This window comes from Histomonas meleagridis (genome assembly GCF_020186115.1).
Source record: "Histomonas meleagridis strain 2922-C6/04-10x chromosome Unknown contig_146, whole genome shotgun sequence".
NCBI lineage: Eukaryota > Parabasalia > Tritrichomonadida > Dientamoebidae > Histomonas > Histomonas meleagridis.
In genome coordinates, this window is record NW_027150775.1 from 311,552 (window position 1) to 329,397 (window position 17,846).

Sequence of the window (17,846 nt, forward strand, 5' to 3'; positions counted from 1 at the left end):
ATATTTAATTTAACTGAAGAAAATCTCGATATATCAACTAAAGAAACGCTAAAAATATTTGATGCTAACAACCCATATTCATCTAATTTTGTTATATGTAATATGATTTACTTTTTTTCACGAAAAAATTTTGATGGTATTTGTATAAAATATTCAGAAACAATTCAAGCAAAGGAAGAAACAAAAGAAAATACCTCGAAAATTATTACAATATTTTGTGATTATTTAGCAAAAATTGAATCGCAAGAAACATATTATTTAATTGAGAAAATGATTAAGCGAGATTTAATAAATTCAAATATTACTAAAAAAATTTATTCTGTATAAATGTTTTAAATATTTACTTATGAATGGAGCAAATATCGAAAACACAGGTAAATATGCAATTGCAAGTAAAAGTGAAGAAATTATTCATTTATGTGAACAAAATCATTCATCATTTGATGGCGCATATGAAACAGCAATTAAATTCCATAAAAGGAAGAGGAATCTATATGTGTTATTTTGGTTTTATTTCAATGATTTAATACTTAAATATAATATTTGGGGAAAGTTTGATTTATTTTATACAGCACTTATGTTAGCATCAACACTTGGACATAAAGAGATCGTAAAATTACTTCTTGATGAAGAAGGAATTGATATTAATGTTAAAACTGATATTTGTTTGTTTTTCAATGATTTAATTAAACAAATATGAAATATCAAAATAGCATGTGGAAATTATTTATATCATTTGAAACTGCACTTATTTTAGCAACTCAAATGGGTTACACAGAGATAATAAAATTATTTCAAAAAATGATATCAAAAACCAATGACTTTTTTCAAAAAGTCCTTTTTCAAAGTCATAAAATCAAAACCATTTTCATAAAAAATTATTTGAAATATAGTTTTATAGAAATATTGTTGTTTTTAAAGAAAGTTTTATAATGAAAAGGAAGGAAGGATATCTCTGGAAGAGAGATATAGGCAGACTAAACAGTTGGAAAAAATTATGGTTTAAAATAGAAAAGAGCCAAATTACATTTTGGGATAAAGTTAAAAAATGTAAAACGGGATTAATTTTATTTAAAAATATTATAAATATTACAGATTCAATAAACTCTAAGAGAAAATTCACATTTACTATCGTAACAAAAGATAGAAAATATGACCTTTCAGCATTTTGTGAAGAAGATAAAGAAGATTGGATACATTCCTTAAATGATAATATTTTTCCAACAAAAAAAATTATTAGTTTATCAAATTGTAAAATTCTTTGTACAAAATATGATTGTGGTTTATATCAACTTAAATGTATATGTCAAGAGCAGTTTTCGAAACAAAATACAATAATTTGCATGAATAATGAACTATTTATTGATACAGAAAAATCTTTATTAATATTAAAAGAATTATTTGAAAATAAAGAAAAATGTAAATATTTTATACAACCCATAAATATTGAAGTTAATGATAATTCATTTAACATTATTTGTAAACCTTTTTCAAGCCAAAATATCTTTAACATGATTCAAAGTAATGGAAAATTTGATCCAATTCTTACAATAACTTATTCAGCACAAATAATTTCAGCATTTGAATTTCTTCATAAGCAAAATCTTTTTTATACAGTTCTTCCTCCTCATAATATACACATTGATAAAAAAGGTAGAATTCAAATAGCTTCAATTGACATTATTTCCTTAGAAAAAGATTATAGAGTTATTAATAATAATTTATTATATGCAGAATATACAGCACCAGAAATCATTACAGAATCAGAGTTTTGTCAAATGTCGAATTGGTGGAACTTAGGGATTATAATTTATGAAATGCTTAATGGATATCCACCATTTTATGGGGATACATTAGAAGAAATAACAGATAAAATATTAAATGAGGAAATAATTTTCCAAAGCACTAACATTAACAAAGACGCAATGGATCTTATATTAAAATTATTAAACAAAAACCCTAAAATGAGAATTGGTGTGAATGGTATTCAAGAAATTAAAGATCATCCATTTTTTGCTTCTATCAATTGGGATGAAATAAAAAGTATGTCAACAAACTCCAGATTTTTCCCAGAGCCTGGTGAGAGAAATGTTGATTTTATTCCAATGAGAACAATCATAACAAAAGAGTAAAAATTAAACACTTTTTAACATTTTGATTTTTATCGTTTACATTAACCTCCCAAGAGAATAACCGCATAATTCATTCAAAAAGTCAACCATACAAACTCTTCGATGCTTTCTCTTTTTTGGGCGATATTTTTTACATATTCTTTTTCTACAGTTACTGTCACAATTAACAACAAGTTTGATGGTAGTGGTGATGACCTTGAAAGCGCAATTCAAGATGCAGCTAGCCGTCAACAAGGTGAAATTATTAATTTATCAATTAATTCAGGAGAGATAATAGGAAACATGGGGCAAATAATTCAGAGTTTATGTAAAAATGTCACAAACTTTTATATTCAAAAAGAGGCACATCTTCCAAATAATATTTTACCAACTTATTCATTTGCAAATCATAAAAATTTAAGAACAGTTTACATTGCTTCAGGAGTAAATATTTCATTAGGAGATTATGCATTTTTATTATGTCAAAATTTGGAATCAGTAATAATTGAAAACTTAATAACGATTGGAAATCACACATTTCATGGTTGCATGAAGCTTAGCTCATTCGTTTCTTTTCCTAGTGTTACAACCATTGGTGAATATTGTTTTATGAATTCAAGCATTGTTAGTGCAAGCTTTCCTTTACTCAAAAAACTTCCTAAAGGAGCATTTTGTATATGTGTGAGTCTCACAACAATTGATACGCCAAATGTTGAGTCTATTGAAAGTTTAGTATTTTCTACTACAAATCTACAAGATATCGAAATTGAAAGTGTGAAGACCATTTCAGCTGATGCTTTTCAGAACTGCCACAACTTAAATAGGATTGTCTTTAAGAATCTTCTCGAAATCCCAAGCGCTTTGTCCATTCCAAGCGCCCAAATCATCGATTTTGGGGCAGCCCGAACTTTATCCAATTCCACTTTTTCATACCAACGTCGGATCGTTCAATTGAATTTATCATCGGTAACCGAAGTTCCATCATCATCATTTATCTTTTGTACCTCCCTTCAATCTGTATCATTATTATCAGCGACTTATATTGGTGACTCAGCGTTTCAATTCTGCACCTCGTTATTATATTTAGAATTACCCAAAGTTGAAACCGTTGGTAGAAATTCATTTTCATCATGTATATCATTAGATTACATATATTTACTTAATGTAAAATCTATAGCAGATAGTGCATTTTCTGATTGTCTTAATCTAATAACATTAGACATATTATATTGTAATAAATTAGGAGGCGAAGTATTTTCAGGTTGTACGAATTTACATGAAATTCATTTACGGAATTTAATGAGCATTAATAACACAGTATTTAAAGGTTTGGTCAACATCGAATATGTCGAGTTATTAGGCATCAAAGTGATATCAACAAATTTATTTGCGAATTTAACAAAACTAAAAACAGTACATATAAATGATGCAACTGTTGTAAGTAGTAATAGTTTCGATGGCTGCGTTTCATTGTCTGAAGTCATTATGCCGAATGTTGTCGAGATTCATGAAAGAGCATTTCAGAACTGTGAAAACTTGGCATTTCCGAATCAAACATGGGAGAAACTATTGACATGTGATTCGAATGCTTTCAAGAACTGTTACAAATTTGTCGAAATTAATTTTCCGGTATTAAATTCATTGGGAAGCGAAGTCTTCAAAAACATTCCAATCAAACATATTCAAATTCCGAACTTAGAAAGTACCGGAGATTCATTTTTGGCTGATATTCAAATTGAATTGGATTATTCCCCTTTTGATAACTTGAAATACATTGGCAAAAATTGCTTCAAAAATAACTCTTTACTGAAGGAAATTCGACTCCCAAATTTGATCGAAACCGATACGGGAACTTTTTCTGATTGTGTTAACCTTCTCAAAGTTGAATTGCCGATGCTAACAAACGTTTCAAGTTCGTCTTTTGAAAATTGTATTTCAATTGAAAACTTCTCGTCTGATTCAATTACCTCAATTGGTTCAAAGGGGTTTTACGGCTGTAAGTCATTGAAAAACATTGAATTTCCAAACTTGAGAAGGATTTCATCGAAAACGTTTTCAAATTGCGTATCGTTGAAATCAATCGAATTCCCAAAATTAATTATTACTGAAACAAATTGTTTTGAAAAATGTACAAGTTTGGAATCTATTAGTCTTCCAATTATTGTTGATGTAGCCCAAGAAGCATTTAGTTATTGTACAAGTCTTAAACATGTGAACTTACCAAACCTTTCATCACCATCAAGAGCAAGCTTTCAATATTGTACGTCACTTGAAACAATAAATTTACCAAAAGGTACACCTTCATGTGATTATTTATTTTTGGGTTGCGTTAAACTTGTCAATTTTTCATTTTGTTATATCGACTTCATAGCCGAAGGGTCTTTTAAAGACTGTATTTCCTTAGAAGCAATTAATTTTTCCACTAATTTTATAAATGCACTTGCATTTGATAATTGTACCAGTCTTAAGAGCGTTTCTTTACCTACGGCTACGTCAATTGATAGCTATGCTTTTAGGTATTGCTTATCTTTGGTTGAAATCAATATCTCAACAGTGGTTACATTTTATGGCGATGGCCAATTTTACGGTTGTAAGAATTTGACAACGGTTACATTGGGTTCTTTACAAAAAGTGCCAGAGAGATCGTTAGATATCTTTTATGGATGCAGTTCCTTAAAAAGAATTGACCTTAATTCAAGTGAGCCTGGGACATTTAATGATTATTTCTTGAATAATTCTGGTATTGAGAAAATTGTTGTTCATCAAAAACTCGTTTTTAATGCAACTTTATGTCTTCCTCATAGAAGTGATTACGCTCAATATAAGTCACACGATAGGGTTTGGAAACAGCTGAACGCTGAAACCCCAAATGAAAATGATTATTTAGAAATTTGTATTTATACACTTGATGAAAAAACTAAGGATACTCCAGTAATGGAAATTGCACTTGGAGTTGTTGGAGGTGTTTTGTTGATCGCTTTAGTGCCAACTGTTGTAGTTTTAATATTGAAATATAGAAGAAATAAGAGAGAAAGAGAAAAGGCACTTTATTTGGCAATATCGGCCATTGATGACTGAGGAAATTTGTGTTGAAATAAAATTAGTCTTATAGAAAATATTTGGTTACAATGTAATGTTCGAACAAATGTATTTTTCTTGAATAAGTCATTTTGATGAGATCAATGAAACTTGTCCTCTGATATTATCCTTTGCTAATTTCATTCTTTAATAACATGTTTTATGCAGAATTTGGAGATTTTGATTTCGAAGAATTTGAAATTTTGCAGTGTCACTTTTTTATCTTCTGGTTGAAACTTATAAAAGATGAAATAATTTGTAGAACCACACATAATATGTTTACTTATTATGAATCACACCATTCCGAGCTTTTGCATGAGCTTCTTCCTTAACTCCTCTTCAGATGCCTTTGGAGGAGGTCTTGCATGAGGTTTATGTGGCTTAACTGGCTCAATGAAAAGCTTCGGATACTCCTTTTGCATGAAAGATTCAGCCGAATTTTCGTTCGGATTCGATTCGTTCCATCGCATCTTATCGCGCGCAGAAATACGTGATACACGTGCAACTTGGATATCGGTGTCTAAACAAAGAAGAGGATACCTCGAATTTAGATATTCTTGTTCATAATCAAATCCTATTGATCGGATATCAGATGTTAAAATTCGCATTAAAATACGAATTGGTGGGCTGTAAGCTTTTCTCTGATCAGTTACTTCACAAACCAGTCCACCATCGTACCACGCAAGACTAAGATTTTTGACTTGATCAAGAATTTTGGGTGGAAGGAAGCCATTTGAAATATGGTATAGAATACTGTCCATGCCATCTGTGATCTTGCCTGTAATCTCTATTCCTGGAACAGTAGTCGAAAATGTAAAATAATCTGAATAAAAAATTAAGCGTAAAGATACAGTGAATGTGGAAAATGAACTACACGGAAGCCTACCATTTGCAATGGAATCTGTTCCAAAAATCTTTTGTTGAAAATTTGATTGTTGATGAATTTTTTTGAATATTTCTTCTCGATATTTGGAAAATGAAGAAGGATCTGTATGGTTTAAATAGTAATGTATATTTTTATGATATTGCTTGAGAAGTGATGAACCTGTTCCATTTAACCTTGGTGGAAGATCTGATGCTTGCATATCTTCCTCAAAATCTGTAAAAAAATTAACATCAGTTTGCGTTGCTGCTTCATATTGTGAGGATGTAAAAGTAAATAGTGGAGGACTGTTTTCCATCCTCTTTTCCTGATCCTGACATGTGATGTGAAAAATATTAAGGTTGTAAAACTTAAAAAAAGAAAAACTTAAAGAATGAACAATATTAACATATTATTCCATTTAAAGCAAATCTTAAAATGCATTGTAATATCACTTTAAATACATAGGGGTAGGAATAAAAATATTCGAAAATTTAATTTGGTTCATTCACAATAACGAAAGAAACAATAAAAAAAAATGATAATAAATAATTATTGATATATTGTTTTTAGAAAACTGCTGGAGCAACAGAAGCAATCTTTGGCCAAAGTTCTGCGCATTCCTTAGCAACTGGACCTGTGATTGCAGAACCTTTCATTTCACCTTTATCGTTGATAACAACACCTGCGTTATCTTCGAAGCCGATGACAACGCCATCCTTACGACGCCATAATCTCTTTTGACGAACGATAACTGCGCACATAACCTTCTTACGAAGTGTTGGCTTACCCTTCTTGATGGTAACAACAATAAGGTCAGAAACTGTTGCAGCAGGGAGTCTGTTAAGCCTTCCTTTATGACCACGCTTTGAAATAACAAACATTGTTTTGGCACCCGAGTTATCAGCGCATTGCACGACTGCACCAACTGGAAGAGCAAGTGTCATTGCGAATTTGGTGCCTTGTTGACCTGTACGTCCTCTCTTGGACATTCTCGAAAAGGAAACGGTTTTGCCAGCCATAACAGCGACCGTTAAGATATCATCAAATAAAATTTGAGATTGCAATTCCATTTTTCTCAACGAATAATCAATATTTTGATTATATCAATCTTTATCATAATGACAGCTAGTTTGGTTATTACAAGAAATATTATTTTTTATGATAGTTGATAAAATATTAATTTTTTGAAATTATAACTTCAACTTTATTTTATAAAATTTTATAAAATTTTTATTAAGCAAATTTGATTTTATAATGCTCATATCCTAAGCAATATAGAGTTAATTTAAAAGTAAGAGCAAAATATTATTTTATGAACTATTTATTATGTAATTTTTTAATTTCCTCTATAGCTTTTCCGACGGTCATTTCAGGAGGGAAATTCCTCATGAAGTATCCCACAGCTTTATTAATTTTATTTGCATCCTCATCCGATAGCGCAGTTGGCGAATACTGAAATCGATTTGTTATAATATTTTTCCCATTTCCTGTTTTGGAAAAGCTCGACAACGTCACAGTGTTCTCGCACATTTTGCTGTGCATATTTTGCAGGAGGCAAATGTCTTCGATTGGCTTCCGAATGTTAAACTGTCCAATGTTCGAAACCCAAACAATTGCATTTTTATCATCAACGCAACCATAACTTGTGCTTTGTTTTAATGCATTAAAAATTTCGCCATTAAATACTTTATTGTTGAATTTGTTTCGTAATTGTTTGCCAGCTTCATACAGTGTCATTTTATCATCGATCTTATCAAGAACAACACTAACTGATGCAAAGTTATTACCAACAAAATCAATTTTCGATTTTTGTTGTGGGGAAACAAAAGAACGCAAATCAACGCATGTTAAACACCCAATGTTCAGTGGGCGTTTGACTCGTTGCATTGTTTCGGTTGCAATTGCAATGGAGAGCCATAATGACTCGGTGAGGCCGTTAAGCTTATTGGTAGATTTGTTATACCACTTGTGATTTTCAATGGGAAAACTATCCATGATGTTGCGTCGGTGAAGTGTGGATGGCGTTTCTGGATGTGAATAAGTTATTGGCATTCGTGATACTTTTAATTCATCTTCTTCTAAATGTGGATAAGGCTTTGCCGTTTTGAGCTCATTTGAAAAGAGTTCACCAACTGTTAGTGGAAGCCCATTAACTTCTTGAATATTGTCATCAAGAAGAACTGGCGTAAGTTTCCTGTAAAATCCGCCATCTGTAATGCCATGGCATGAACAAACAGAAACAAAGGTATCATTTGCTGCTATAGTTGCTAGGACTTTGGAAAAATCTGGCCAATAATGTTCACTAACATATAATGCTGCTTCATATGCTGTTTTGATTGAATTTGGAAGTGAATGAACTGTTCTACTGGTTGGGCGCGTTATAAAATTTTCTCCATCTGTTTTGAGACGAAATCCAATTATTGATTTACGAATATTATCGATAATTTTTGGTATCACGTTTGGGTTTCCCACCCCAACTGAATACATAAGTATTTCGTGTGCAGCTATGAATCTTTTTTCGAACTGAGAAAGTTTCCTCATTTCAAATGTCGATACATGAATTCAATGGTAAAGTATTCAATTTCATTTGACAAACAGAGTCTCTAAATTTCGACTTCACAACTGTTATTGTAACTCAGGAAGTTGACTCAAACTTTTAATAAACTTTGGTTTTTACTCTTTTCCTTCACATTTTTGGATATCAGTACAAATTTCTTGATTTTTGCCTTCAAGTATTTGAATAATGTCTTCTCGTTTGTGTTCTTGTGCAATTTTAAGTGCTGTCTTATGTTATCATAATAATTTCCAAACATTATTTTGAAATACCAAATTATTATATTAAATTTTAAATGATATAATTTAATATCTTGAGCATTGATATCTATTCCTTTTTGTTCAACAAGTAATTTCACAATTTCTTTATGACCATTTTTAGAAGCTACCATAAGAGCCGTATGAAATTATTTAAATAAAATCCAAATAATATATTGGAATTTCAATATATTAAAATAGATATTCAATAATATATGCAAATATCTTTAACATTAATATCAATTTCTTTTTGGTCTAGAAGTAATTTAACTATATTTGTATAACCTTTTTCAGATGCATAAATTAATACCGTAAAAAATATTCTAAATTATCGCCGAATATTACTTTGAAATTTTAAATTATTGAAACATATTTTAAATAAAGCAAATTAATATCTTTAGCATTAATATCTATTCCTTCTTGTTTGAGAAGTAATCTAATCGTTTCTTCTTGTTTTCTAATAGATGCTTTCATTAGTGCCGTATTAAATAATTTATATAATTTTGAAGTAATATTATGAAATGCAAAATCATTAGTTGAAATAACTAATAAAATGAATAAATATCCTTAGCATTAATATCAATTCCGTCATATTCTAAAAGTATTTTCGTTATTTCATTAAAGCACTGAAATGATGCCTTCATAAGTGCTGTTTCAAATAATTTATATCATTTTGAAGTAATGTTTCAAAATCCCAAATTAGGAAATTAAACACGTAATAAAACAAATAAATATTTTTAGCATTGATGTCGATTTCTTTTTGTTCAAGAAGTAGTTTAACTATTTCTGTATGACCACGTTGAGACGCCAATATAAGTGCTGTATTAAAAATCGAATATAATCTCCAAATATATTTATGAAATCATAAATTTTGTAAAGGAATATGATATAAAAGTAACAAAAATCTTTGGCATTAATATCAGTTCCTTCTTGTTCAAGAAGTAATTTAACCATTTCAATATTACCACAAAAAGATGCAATAATAAGTGCTGTTCGGAATAATTTAAGTAATTTCCATAATTTATTTTAGAATATCGAAAAATTAGAATAAATATAAAATATAGTAGATTAATATCTTTAGCATTAACATCAATTCCTTTCTGTTCAAGAAGAATCTTTACTAATTCAATATAGCAATGACGAGATGCCCAATGAAGAGCTGTTTCAATAAATTTTGATTAACACCAAATTCTTCTTTTTCCGTTTGAAATAATAAAATGAACTATCAAATATTACACAGGAACATATTTCTTATTGATATCTAAGATTTTGTTTTGGATTTCCCATTGAACAAATTCAGCCAATTCGTGGGTAGCCTGACTTTCGCACATTTGAAACTGGGGTTATTGAGGCATTTTTGAATTCAAAAACTGTCGCATTGAAATTTAAATTCGAAAACCGAAAATCTACCTCTCAAAATTAAAAAAAACAAGTTGTGGCATTTTAAAGTCAGTGGCACGTGTCACTTTTTCAAAATTTTTCAAGTTCGACTTTTTGTGAGCATGCTCCTGAACGTTCAGAACAAACTTCTCCAAAAATGAGATGCGAGAGAGCATTCGAAGAGTGGTCCTTTATGATGGTGCGCCAATCGATTTTTTATTCATAAAAATCCCATTCACAAAAAGTGTAACACGTGAGAATCAATAATTTGAAGAGGCCATTTTCTTAATATTTTTATTTATTTACGCTAATTCTTTATATTCATTTCTGTCAGATGAAATTACTATTAATTTCTTTTCAAGAACTATCTCTCGTGAAGATTTCCCAATTAACACTTTGTAATTTCCTGTTACTGACAAAAACTTTTTATATTTTGGATAATACAACGCGAATGACCTTTTATCCAATGACATTTCGACCATTTTCTTTTCGCCAGGTTCCAATGATATCTTTTTGAATCCCTTTAATTCCTTTATTGGTCTGTTTAGACCTCTTCTTGGGCCTTCTATATACATTTGCGCGACTTCCTTTCCGAAACATTCGCCAACATTTTTTATTTCGAATTTCACAATTATTTTCTTATTATCAAAAGTCTTTTTCCCAACTGATAAATTTAAGTTTGAATATTCAAACGAAGTATAACTTAACCCAAAACCAAAAGGAAACAAAACGTTCATTTTCTTCATGTCATAATATCGATAACCTATAAAAATACTTTCGTGATAAATCGTTTGATTTCGTTCACCAAAATCAAGAAATGATGGATTATCTTCCATTCTTAATGGAAATGTTTCTGCAATTTTTCCCGATGGGTTAACTTCGCCAAATAATATCTTCGCTAATGCTTCAGAACCTGCTTGTCCACAATAATATGGAAACACAATCGATTTCGGCTTATTTACCCACGGCATTTCTACAGGAGAACCTGCATAAACAACAACTATAACATTTTCTTGATAATTACATATTGTGTTAATAAGTTCATTTTGTTCATCACTTAATGACATTGTTTTCCGATCTTTTGATTCTCGTTCACTTTTATCTGGTACTCCAACAAATATAATTGTTACATCCGAATTTTGAGCAGCTTCAATTGCTTCATCAAGATAATTTTCATCGTTTTCATCTCTTAATAATTTATATCCTTTAGAATATTGTATTTGTTCAATAAATTCTTCAATTGATTCATACGCAGTTTTTGGTGTAATCGAACACTTCACTCGTGAACTCCCCCATCCTTGTGCGCGAACATTTTTTGCTTCTTGTCCGATAATTGATATTTTACTATTTCGTTTTAATGGTAATAAGTTTCCTTCGTTCTTGAGTAAGACAATACATTCTTCAGCGACTTCGCGTGAAAGTTGATGATGTGCATTTTGATCAAATGTAATATTTTTCTTTTGTGAATTCGCTTTAAGAACAAATTCTAAAACACGTTTTACACAGTTATCAACTGACTCAATTTGAAGTAAACCATTTTTAACATCATCTATGACCATTTTAATCGAATCAATTTCGGGTTTGGGCATTTCAAGATCAAGGCCAGCGGCACAAGATTTGGATCTGTTATGAACTGCAGACCAATCAGAAACAATAAAGCCATCAAACCCAAATTCATTTTTTAAAATGTCTGTTAACATTCTTTTGTTTTCAGCAAGAAATTCCCCATTTAATGAGTTATATGAACACATTATACTCCATGGATGTGCATGTTTTACAATCATTTCAAACGCAGGTAAATAAATCTCATAAAGTGCCCTTTCATCAACAATCATATCTCCATGCATTCGATTCCCTTCAGAATTATTACATGCATAATGTTTAACGCATGCGCCAACGCCTTGGCTTTGGAGGCCTTCAACATAAGAAATTCCGAGTTTTCCGCATAAATAAGGATCTTCAGTGAAATATTCAAATGAACGACCGCATAACGGTGATCGTTTCATGTTGATGGCTGGGCCAAGAAGTAAACTAACACCATAATGTTGACATTCTTCACCAAGTGCTTCACCCATTTTTCTTATTAAATCCTCATTAAAACATGCACCCAAAGCAGAAGAAGTTGGAAAACAAGTTGAAGGATATACAGTTCTGTCGTTTGCTTCACATCTGAGTCCATGAGGACCATCTGATATTTTAACAGAAGAAATTTCAAGTCTTGGAATTGGAGCTGTATTCCAAAGATCTGAACCTACGATGAGTGTTGCTTTTTCTTCGAGTGTTAATTCTTGGAGAAGTTGTTCTATTTTGCTTTGCATTGTGAGATGATCTCACTGAGATCAAGTTTGAAAGCAAAATTTGCCGATATCAAAATAAACCATTTAATATTTTGTTGGGCACTTTTTGTAATAGTACCTAATTTGAAATCTCAAAATAACAATTGGTAATTATTTTAATTATATATGTCTGCACTCATTTGGGCATTTGAAAATGGTGGCGTCAAAATAAATGAATTCTTAAAGCATAATTATTTGATTTGATCTTCGATGTTTCAATATCTTTAATTTGTTGGTATACATTTTCCATATCTTTTTCTTTGATTTTTCTGGATTCTTTTGGATAATTTATTTTTCCGAAATTGCTTAGTGCTTCTTCATTTTCATAAATTTGTTATTGAATTCAAATTTGAATTTTTTGTAGAAAGAATTATTATTATAAATAATGTTGTATTATATAAATCATCTAGCCTGCGTAGCATAGTGGTTATTGCGTTCGCCTTGTAAGCGAAAGGTCGGCGGTCCGACTCCGCTCGCAGGCAAATTTTTTTATTTTATATAGGATCTCAGTTCGTCAAATTACTCGAACAAAAAGCAATTAATTGCTTAAATTTTAAAAATAATGAAATTTATTTTCATTATTTGTAAATTTAAACATAACATTTCAAAATAAAATTGTTATATGCTTTAGAAACAAAAAACCTAATCATTTGTTCGATTTTGGCTTTAAAATATGCTTCACATTATAAAATAAACACAATTCATTTCTAACTAACGAACTGAGATCCTATATAAAATAAAAAAATTTGCCTGCGAGCGGAGTCGGACCGCCGACCTTTCGCTTACAAGGCGAACGCAATAACCACTATGCTACGCAGGCTAGATGATTTATATAATACAACATTATTTATAATAATAATTCTTCTACAAAAAATTCAAATTTGAATTCAATAACAAATTTATGAAAAATGAAGAAGCACTAAGCAATTTCGGAAAAATAAATTATCCAAAAGAATCCAGAAAAATCAAAGAAAAAGATATGGAAAATGTATACCAACAAATTAAAGATATTGAAACATCGAAGATCAAATCAAATAATTATGCTTTACCAGAATTTGTTGATAGACTTTTAACCAGTCAAACAAAAACTCGTTTGCACACACAAATTTCTAAAAATAAGCATTCCCCAAAAAAACAGAAATCTAAAGATATAAAAATTGTTCAAAAGCGAATAGACAATCAACCAAATTCAACACAATACTCTCCCAATTTTGATGCTATTTTAACACGAAGTCCTAAACATGAATTTAATAAAGCCGAAATTCAAACTAATAAACCAACTAATCTTTCTATGGCATCAATGAGCGAGATGATTACCCAATTCAATACCCAACTACGAAGTATAAATTTTGTTAATGACACCAATTCTATTTCATCAATTTCTTCATCAACCAATTCTTATTGTCCACACACTAATAATGCTCCTGGCATTATCTCATCTAATGCAGATCGTGATGGATTTTTAAAGAAAGAACCTACACCATCACCAACAGATTATAATGTTGGTACCAATTTTATTACACGCAAAGCAGTTCCATTTAATAAACAATCTTCGCGTCCAACATATGACACTAGTTTATATCATGCTTATCGAGATATTGGTCCAAGCATTGATTCCACATTACCAAAATCAGGCCGTTGTATTCCATTTAATAAACAATCCTCACGTAATCTTATTCCTAAATCCGAAGACCCCATTTGGAAGTCTCTTGAAGAAGAGCAAAAACGTATAATTGAGCATTTACGACCCGAGAACGAAACCAATTCAAAAAATAATAAACGTAAAAAATCAACTTTTGAATTACAGACGCCACAAGTTTTGAATCCGTTTCAACATATCATGCGAAAAGAGATTGAGCCTAAAGTCCCATATAACGTTGAAGAAAATAAAAAATCACTTGATCGCCCTATAAATTCTTTTGATATTAGTCAGCCTTCATTTAAGAATGATAGAACGATTTATAACGTAACTGAAGCGCCTGATATATTTTATGATTATATGGAACAATTTAATAATACAATCCCGAGTGTTAAGGTCCCCGATTTAAATAAGATGCAGAAAAGAAAATCGCCGTATTATTATATGCCAAAAACTTGTGGAAAAGGAAAATTAATGAAACAAAAATCAAAATTGAATTTGAAAAATACTTTGGACTTTAAGAGAATGAGTGAAAGAAAGTTTTTGATGGAAACGCCTGGTGCTTTTAAAAGAAATAAGTAAATATTTGTATATTTTTTTCTCATATATATTTTTTAATTATTTGTTTCTTAATGTAGAACATAACTATTAAAAACTTTTTTATTGATGATTTCTTCATTCATTCAAGTTTGTATTAACTGTTGAAAATAATATAAATAATTACCAAATATTATTTATAAACATAAAATTATTGAATTAAATTTTGGATAAAATAAAATAATATCTTTAACAGTTATATCAATGTTTTCTTGTTCAAGAAGTAATTTAACTATTTCTGTGTTTTCATTCATAGATGCTATATAAATTGCTGACTGAATTTTTTTAATCAAATATAAGATGATATCAAATAATTAAAAATTATTCAAATGGATATTAAAAAAAATACAAAAAAACATTTTTAGCATTAATATCAATTCCCTTTAGTTCAAGAAGTAATTTAACTATTTCTATATAACCATTTTCAGATGCAATCATAAGTGCTGTTCCATATAAATCAAATAATTATTAAAAATTGTTTTGAAATCCAAAATTATTAAAATAAGTACCAAATAAAACAAATTAATATTTTGAGCATTAACATCAATTCCTTTTTGTTCAAGAAGTAATTTAACTATTTCTGTATTATTATTTCCAAGATGCTTTCATAGGTGCTGTTTCAAATAATTTGAATAATTTCCAAATATTATTTTAAAATATAAAATTACTAAAACATAATTTAAATAAAAAAAAAAAAAAAAAACATCTCTAGAATTAACATCAATACCTTTTTGATTTAATATATATCTAACGAGTTCAATATTCTCTGATTCCGCTGAAAAAACTAAAATACCATAAGGAAGATTACAAGAATAATCTTCTTCATTTTTAGAAAGTTCATAAAAATATTTTATGAGAAATATATTTCCTGTTATTGCCATTTCATTTAAAATATCATCATTAATTATCATCTGTCTATCTTGTAAATACCCAAGAATTTCATAGTTATGAAATATAACACATTTCTTTCCTAAAATTTCCAATTTTTTGATTTCTTCTAATTTGTTTTCATAAATATATTTAAATATATCATTTTGATGAAATTCAATTGCTGCTTCATATGCACCTTCAAACGATGAATGATTTTGTTCACATAAATGAATGATTTCTATATTTCCACCTGCAACTGCAAATTTACCTGTATTATCTATTTTCGAACCATTAATAAGTAAATATTTAAAACATTTAACAGAAGAAAAAAATGCTGCATAATCAATTAATGAAACAGTTAGTTTGTCAATAAATGAATATATTTTACAATCACGTTGTTCAATTGTTTGATTAAAATTAAAATTTGTTTGTGATGATATTTCTTGAAGTTTTTCGATTTCATCATTTTGTATAATTTTTGCAATGTCATTTTAATTAACAACTTTATTAAGTTTCGTTGCTATATTTTCCCCATTTTCTGAGTTAATTGTGTTAATTTTATGCAGAAAATAATATGATTCTTGTGTATTTGTTTTTTTAGAATATTTTATGAATGTATTAAATAATTTAGAATTATAACCACTATTTTCTTCATATTTTTCTATTTCTTTAATAAAATTCATACATTTTTCAAAATCATTCGTTTTATTATTTGAAACAAGTCTTGTGTATATTATTTGGCTTATAATCATGTTAAAAGATATTTGGAGATTTTTATTAAATTTACTAATTACTTCTTTTGTTGATTGGATAATGTTTTCTTTGTTTAAATTAAAAATTATCTGCGTGATTGATTTAAGCATTTCGAGTTCATTCATGGGAGATGTTGACAAAAAATCAGTTATTTGAATTGGAAAAATACGTTAACCATCGAAAAGTGACACAAAAAAATGGAAAACGAAAAGATCAAACCTTTACTTGAAGAATTAGAAAAATATAATAATTTTCAAATTCCTGGAACAGTTCGTGCAATTAACATTCAAGCATTAAATTTTATTAAAAAAAAGGATTTTACAATCCCAATTTCCACAACAGTTTCACCAGTAATGTATTTTCTTCATACTGTTTTTACCAACCCCAAACTTATTCGTCTTTCTCCTTCATTTATTCCATGTATTCTACGTTGTATTCAAAATGATGTTTTTTCAAATGATATATTTCAAAATGTACTCAATAACATAGTAAATGTTGTTGGTGATTTAGATTCTAGTTGTGCCTTAAATTTTATTCAATTATCGACTGAAAATATCCAATATAAATTTCCTTGCATAAATGGATTACAAACATTTTTTACTATTCTTATTGGTTTAATTTCACATAGTGATACCATCATATCATCTGCTGCACAAGCATCTTTTCCACAAATTTTGGAATGTTTAATTGATTCAATTCAAAATTCCAAACATGAAGGCGAAAATTATGATAATTATATCCAGCATTGCAAAGACATCTCAACCACGATATTTCCATTTGAGCGCTTTTCTAATCCACTAAATTACATCATTTTTTTACTTTTCAATGACTTGGTTTCAATTTCATTGAATCAGTCTGTGAAATGGATTTTAATTAAGGACATTAAATCTATAGATGTTTATGATATCCTTGAATATATTATTAATTCCTACACTGGGCTTTTAGTCGATGTTCCTGATCTTTTATGTTTATTCGAAGGTGCTGTAATACAATTAATGAATGAAAGAAAAGCCATCAAATTCATACTTACATTTATTGAACAATTTTGTTCAAATCATCAAACTTTATGCTCTTCAATATTAACTGATTTCCTACAAAGGATTCCAACGAAAGATAAATATATTTCATTATATTTCTTTCGAAACATTTCGATAAGTTTAAGTGGTTTTCCATTAAAACTTTATATTTCATGTGATGATGAGAACACTTTAATATTTTATACATTAATTAATTCATTATTAAACTTAATCAAAAAAAATATAATCGAAAAACAAATGGATATAACATTACAATATATAAAATTAACAGAAGATGAAAATGATCAAAAATATTTTTGCGAAATTTCACCATATGAAATTATATTTGGATTACTTCGTTCATTTAATAAAACGAAAGACATAAAGTTA

At 29.1% G+C, this 17,846-nt stretch overlaps 6 protein-coding genes across 6 annotated transcripts; 2 read left to right on the forward strand and 4 right to left on the reverse strand.

Annotated features, from left to right (window-relative positions):
• Positions 1–2,660: 2,660 nt before the first annotated feature.
• Positions 2,661–5,189, forward strand: GO595_001636 (surface antigen BspA-like; the record flags this gene model as incomplete). The annotated part of the gene is made up of 1 exon (XM_067914456.1): positions 2,661–5,189. One exon carries the CDS (start codon positions 2,661–2,663, stop codon positions 5,187–5,189), a length of 2,529 nt encoding a protein of 842 aa, XP_067778212.1.
• Positions 5,190–5,482: 293 nt separating this feature from the next.
• On the reverse strand, positions 5,483–6,370 carry GO595_001637 (uncharacterized protein; the record flags this gene model as incomplete). The annotated part of the gene is made up of 1 exon (XM_067914457.1): positions 5,483–6,370. The coding sequence occupies one exon, from the start codon at positions 6,368–6,370 to the stop codon at positions 5,483–5,485; it is 888 nt and encodes a 295-aa protein (XP_067778213.1).
• A 250-nt stretch (positions 6,371–6,620) lies between these two features.
• On the reverse strand, positions 6,621–7,043 carry GO595_001638 (60S ribosomal protein L23; the record flags this gene model as incomplete). Its single annotated transcript, XM_067914459.1, has 1 exon — positions 6,621–7,043. One exon carries the CDS (start codon positions 7,041–7,043, stop codon positions 6,621–6,623), a length of 423 nt encoding a protein of 140 aa, XP_067778214.1.
• Positions 7,044–7,371: 328 nt separating this feature from the next.
• GO595_001639 (uncharacterized protein) lies at positions 7,372–8,595 on the reverse strand (the record flags this gene model as incomplete). Its single annotated transcript, XM_067914460.1, has 1 exon — positions 7,372–8,595. One exon carries the CDS (start codon positions 8,593–8,595, stop codon positions 7,372–7,374), a length of 1,224 nt encoding a protein of 407 aa, XP_067778215.1.
• Positions 8,596–10,547: 1,952 nt separating this feature from the next.
• GO595_001640 (glycosyl hydrolase) lies at positions 10,548–12,563 on the reverse strand (the record flags this gene model as incomplete). The annotated part of the gene is made up of 1 exon (XM_067914461.1): positions 10,548–12,563. One exon carries the CDS (start codon positions 12,561–12,563, stop codon positions 10,548–10,550), a length of 2,016 nt encoding a protein of 671 aa, XP_067778216.1.
• A 1,309-nt stretch (positions 12,564–13,872) lies between these two features.
• GO595_001641 (uncharacterized protein) lies at positions 13,873–14,802 on the forward strand (the record flags this gene model as incomplete). The annotated part of the gene is made up of 1 exon (XM_067914462.1): positions 13,873–14,802. The coding sequence occupies one exon, from the start codon at positions 13,873–13,875 to the stop codon at positions 14,800–14,802; it is 930 nt and encodes a 309-aa protein (XP_067778217.1).
• Between the last annotated feature and the right edge of the window lie 3,044 nt (positions 14,803–17,846).